This window comes from Hyla sarda, chromosome 1, assembly GCF_029499605.1.
Source record: "Hyla sarda isolate aHylSar1 chromosome 1, aHylSar1.hap1, whole genome shotgun sequence".
In the NCBI taxonomy this organism is placed as follows: domain Eukaryota; kingdom Metazoa; phylum Chordata; class Amphibia; order Anura; family Hylidae; genus Hyla; species Hyla sarda.
Window position 1 is genome coordinate 418,079,175 of NC_079189.1, and position 6,000 is coordinate 418,085,174.

Here is a 6,000-nt window from a genome sequence, read left to right on the forward strand (position 1 = left end):
AGAATGATTTCCTTGTCGTGGGCATCTATGCCCCTATTAATGCACCCCATGATTTTATTTGCCTTTATTTGCAGCTGCCAGACACTGGTCACTACAGCTAAGTTTACGATTAATGAAGACCCCTAAGTCCTTTTCCACGTCAGTCGTCCCAAGTGTTCTCCCATTTAATATATAACCCCATCCCGGATTTTTCTTCCCCATGTGCATTACCTTACATTTATCAGTGTTGAACCTCATTTGCCACTTCCCAGCCCAAACCTCCAACCTATCCAGATCCATTTGTAACAGGGCACTGTCCTCTATAGTGTTTACCGCTTTTGGTATCATCTGCAAAGATTGCTACTTTACTATTCAACCCCTCTACAAGGTCATTAGTAAATACAGGGTGGGCCATTTATATGGATACACCTTAATAAAACGGGAATGGTTCGTGATATTATTTTCCTGTCTGTGACACATTAGTATATGTGAGGGGGGGAAACTTTTCAAGATGGGTGGTGACCATGGCGGCCATTTTGAAGTCGGCCATTTTGAATCCAACTTTTGTTTTTTCAATAGGAAGAGGGTCATGTGACACATCAAACTTATTGGGAATTTCACAAGAAAAACAATGATGTGCTTGGTTTTAACGTAACTTTATTCTTTCATGAGTTATTTACAAGTTTCTGACCACTTATAAAATGTGTTCAATGTGCTGCCCATTGTGTTGGATTGTCAATGCAACCCTCTTCTCCCACTCTTCACACACTGATAGCAACACTGCAGAAGAAATGCTAGCACAGGCTTCCAGTATCCGTAGTTTCAGGTGCTGCAGAATGAGCAAAACAAAAAATTGGAACAGGACCCTCAGTTTACGCAGAAGATTTTGTTCAGTGATGAGGCAAACTTTTATGTGAATGGTGAAGTTAACAAACAAAACCACCGCTATTGGTCTGACACTAACCCACATTGGATAGATCCCTCCAAGACTGTTGGAACACAAAAATTGATGGTATGGTGTGGTATATGGGATACAAAGATAGTGGGGCCATTCTTCATCAATAGAAACCTCAAGGCCACTGGATATGCGAAATTTCTACATGATGATGTGTTTCCCTCTTTATGCACTGAAGCTGGCACGTTCCCTGAGTTTTTCCAGCAAGATGGTGCACCACCACATTATGGGTGTCAGGTCCGAGCATTCCTAGATGAACAGTTTCCTGGAAAGTGGATTGGTCGTCGTGGGCCAGTTGAATGGCCCCCAAGGTCTCCCGATCTGACCCCCTTCGACTTTTATCTTTGGGGTCATCTGAATGCAATTGTCTATGTTGTGAAGATACGAGATGTGCAGCACCGGAAACTTCGGATACTGGAAGCCTGTGCTAGCATTTTTCCTGCGGTGTTGCTATCAGTGTGTGAAGAGTGGGAGAAGAGGGTTGCATTGACAATCCAACACAATGGGCAGCACATTAAACACATTTTATAAGTGGTCAGAAACTTGTAAATAACTCATGAAAGAATAAAGTTATGTTAAAACCAAGCACATCCTAGTTTTTCTTGTGAAATTCCCAGTAAGTTTGATGTGTCACATGACCCTCTTACTATTGGAAAAACAAAATTTGGATTCAAAATGGCCGACTTCAAAATGGCCGCCACGGTCACCACTCATCTTGAAAAGTTCCCCCCCTCACATATACTAATGTGCCACAAACAGGAAGTTAATATCACCAACCATTCCCATTTTATTAAGGTGTATCCATATAAATGGCCCACCCTGTATATTAAATAGAACAGGACCCAAGAATGACCCCTGTGGTACCCCACTAGTAACAGTCACCCAATCAGAATAAGTACCATTAATAACCACCCTCTGTTTCCAATCACTGAGCCAGTTACTTACCCACATGCACACATTCTCCCCCAGCCCGAGCATTCTCATTTTATGCACCAATCTTTTATGTGGCACCGTATCAAATGCTTTGGAAAAATCCAGATATACGACATCCAGCGATTTCCCTTGGTCCAGTCTGGAGCTCACCTCCTCATAAGAGCTGATCAGGTTAATTTGACAGGACCGATCCATCATAAAGCCATGCTGATATGGATTCATACATTTATTTTTATCAATATACTCCAAAATAGCATCTCTTAGAAAACCCTCAAACTATTTACATACAACGGAGGTTAAACTAACAGGTCTGTAATTCCCCTTTTAAATATTGGCACCACATTTGCCATGTGCTAGTACTGGGGAACAGTCCCTGTTACTATAGAGTCCCTGAATATTAAAAATAGGGGTCTGTCTATTACATTACTTAATTCCTTTAGAACTCTGGGGTGAATGCCATCTGGACCTGGCGATTTGTCTATTTAGATTTTTTGTAAGCGGCACTGTACTTCTTCCAGGGTTAGACAGGTGACCTGTACTGGGGAATTTACCTTATCTCGCTGTATTTCACCTGGCATTTCATTTTCCTTGGTGAATACAGTGGAAAACAATCTGTTTAGTATATTTGCTTTTTCCTGATCCCCGTCTATAATTTCTTCCTTATCATTTTTTAAAGGGCCCACACTTTCATTTTTGACCTTTTATAGAATGTAAGTTTTTATGTAGTTCTTCCTGCCTAACCATATGTAGCTTAAAGTCTGCTTGTTTTATGTAAGAGAGGGAGGTAATGATCTGTGTAGAGGGACGAAGGGGATTTGGTCAAATTATTGCCTAAGTATTTAATGTTTTGTAGGCCAGGTGAAGGGAGACAGTGTGTTGAGGCGAGGTGTGGCTGTCTCTTGTAGTGTCTCACATTTAGGATTACTTACTTCTCAAAGTTTATTTTGAAGTTGGAGATTGTACCGTATGTGTGGAAAATAGCTAACACTTTGGGGAGGGCTGGAGATAAGCAGCAATAAATCATCCACGAAGGCTGCCATTTTATATGAGTAGTCGCCCACCTGGATGCCCTGGATTTCTGCAGTTTGTCTAATTTTCTGGATTAAAGTTTCTATTGTCAGGATAAAGAGAGTAGGGGACAGGGGGAAACCTTGTCATGTCCAATTTGTAATATTAAAGTGCGGAGTTAACGTGCCGGAGCTGGGGAGAAGATTCAGAGTATAGGGAGCAGGTGGCGGTTGTAAACGATGTTGGGAAATTAAATTTATCCAAGGTGGTGTTCATGAAGGACCATGAAACTCTATACTTTTTCAGCATCTGTACCTAACAAGATCAAGTCTGTATGAGAGGTATGTGCATGGTGGATGAGGGAAATTAGTTGTGAGGTGTTGTTTTCCTTCCCTAGCTTGCACAAAGCCCACGTGCTCGGGGCATCCAGATGGGGTATGATGGACTTCATTTGGGAAGCCAGTAATTTGGCCCACCACTTAATGTCTGAGTTCAAGAGCGAGATAGGTTGGTATGGAAAAGGCTTTTTCAGGCAACAAGTATCCTCCCCTGAGATCCTTGTACAGAAGGGGGTTGTCTAACCTAAAATGAGCACAATTTGTATAGAACGTATTTGTAGCCTGTGAGTTTTGCTAGTAGCGTAAGAGGTAAGTAATGAAAGCATACATTAGGTAGGTAATATGCTAACAAATTCTGTTATGTGCTGCACAACATAGATTCTTTCTGTTGATAGCCCAGCTCTGGTCCTCTATGCACTCTGATAAACAAATGCTTTTACTTGTCAACAATGTTTTTTTCCTTAAAACTATTCCTGTACAAAGCAATATTAATTGTCATATTCTGTATTTGTTTTTATAGCAAATGCCACAAAGCCATTCAAATGGAAGTATTTCTTCAAACCAGGTGTTTGACACTCAGTATGAAAGGTAAATTAATGAACATGCAACTACAAGGCATTTATTGTACATCTACTGGATACATTATAAGTTCCTAATAGGTTAAGGGTCTGGCCCTGGCGACCCCTTTATGTTTACAACCGATGAGATGGGCTGGAGGCTTTACTGTCGTAAGTTGTAAAATCTCTAAAAATGCTCAAGTTGGTGTCGTAATTAGCCCTAAAACAGAAATGCACATTAAAATGGAAATTTTATATGTAAAATACCTTACTTTCTTCTCTTTAGGGGAGCTTACTGTTCCTGCAGTTTTGCTGGTGGCTGTGTGTGTTACTTTAGGAGCATGAGTAACTTGTTCCATCTCTACCCAGCTTCCTCTCCCTTGTCATGTAACCTGCAATAGAGCATGCCGTGTCCACAAAAAAGAAAATCTGTTCATTTTGTGCTCCCAGAGAAACATATATGTGTGCATATAAACAAATGAATTGATGTAGTACCTTTTATTCGTGATCAGTGTGTCTGGAAATCACTGTCCTCCTTTTATAAATGCTGCAGATGTCCGGCTCCTGGCTCCCTCTCACATGGTTCAGCTTCCACTGCTGAAAGCTAGCTAGTAGTGTTCAGTGAGGCACCAATGAACAGAGCAACGAGGTAACCCCCGACCACAAACTTGTCAGTCAAAGCTATTTAGTTTTTTTTCCCTGTTGTGAGGTTGGATCTGACTAGACAACTAGAGGCTGGGCAGTCAGATTACAGAAAGTGAGACCCCTAGTGGCTGCACATATAGGGCATCCTAGAAAGCTGAAAGTCGAAGTGTACAATATACATATTTACTTATATTGCTGGTTCAATTGCATTCAAAACTGCTCTGTACAGGTGTGCAAATGTTTTTAAGTGACAAATTAATAATATAATAAAATATACAAATGTTTTTCATCCTTATCCACTAGGGCTCTGCAGGAAAGCCTTCTTGCCAACTCTCAAAGTGCACACTCCAGTCTAGCCAGCCATTCCCAGAGCTTTGACACGGACTTACAATTTGCTATGGAACTTTCTGCCAAGGAACAAGAAGAACAGGAAAAAATTCGTCTCCAAGAAGAAGCTGAGCTGGCAGAAATTCTACGGCTCTCTCTTACAGAGAAATAAACTGTGTAAATTACAAAAAGATCACACTGGCTTGAGAACCTTTTCTGATACGGGTCTAGCCTTCACTTTTCTAATGCCAGCAGTGAAGATGCCATGAGTGAGGGCATAAGGTCACTCCACAGACTCTGTATCTACCAAAGAACTGTACATTTTTGATACTATTAATGGTTTTTTTTTTCTGTTGCTTTAAAGACTTGCAAACCAGGGACTCTGCCTCCTTCCTTTAGATTTCCAGTAGTCTAAAAGGTAGTTTGTAATAATCTACAATTTGCTCATCGATAGATCTAAAATTCAGGATGTAAATGGGATAAATAGTTTTACAAGATTTTCCTATTCAGGAAGCAGAACAGCAGAAGTGTCCTTTTTAAATTTATAAATACAAATTTAGCTGAAGTGAATGCAGAGCAGTGTAGTCACCTATGTGGTATGTCACTGGTATGTAAATACTGGATACCTGGTGGGTCATTTTGTTAAACTAGGTTGTACCAGAAGTTGGCACAGTAGCTGCCACATCTTTAGTTCATTAAAGGGGTATTCCGGGATCTAAGCTTTTATCCCCTATCTATCCCCACGATCTCCCTGCAGCACCCACATTGTATGCAGGGCTGCGTCTCCAGTTTCAGAAACTTCCGGGTTCCCGAGACTGGAGACATGATGTAACGTCACTGAACTCCACCCCCCCCCCCCCCCCCCCCCCCTCTGGATAGGGGATAAAAGCTTAGATCCCGGAATACCCCTTTAACTGAGAACAAAAACTAATTTTGTGAGTTTATCTGGAAATAGTTTTGTTCCACTATTACAAAGGTTGCATTGAAGAATTTGGTATTTAATTTTGTACCAAACTAATTAGAGATCACAGATTTTAAAAGTTTAAGCAGCCTGTATACTTCCAGGTTTGCCATTACTGTTCTGAAAGGGCCTCACTAGCTAATAGATCATTTGGACGACTACAGTTGCCTTTCCCTGTTGACTCTTGTGGTGCTACAGAGAAGATATTTTCATCACAACTTTTGACATTTTGAACTTGTGTCCCCAATTCGTTCTATTTTTTGATTCTAGAAAAATATGAAGCTTTCCAGGTAGTAC

The 6,000-nt window shown here is 40.9% G+C and overlaps 1 protein-coding gene across 4 annotated transcripts in view; it reads left to right on the plus strand.

Moving 5' to 3' along the window:
- ANKRD13A (ankyrin repeat domain 13A) overlaps positions 1-5,603 on the plus strand; it is a 76,981-nt gene extending 71,378 nt beyond the window's left edge. For all 4 annotated transcript variants that reach the window (XM_056528915.1, XM_056528933.1, XM_056528923.1 and 1 more), the window contains 2 exons: positions 3,734-3,801; positions 4,719-5,603. In XM_056528915.1, the coding sequence (XP_056384890.1) occupies positions 3,734-3,801; positions 4,719-4,914 (264 nt within the window). In that variant the 3' untranslated portion in view covers positions 4,915-5,603. The remainder of the gene's footprint in view (positions 1-3,733; positions 3,802-4,718) is intronic.
- The last annotated feature ends 397 nt before the right edge of the window (positions 5,604-6,000 follow it).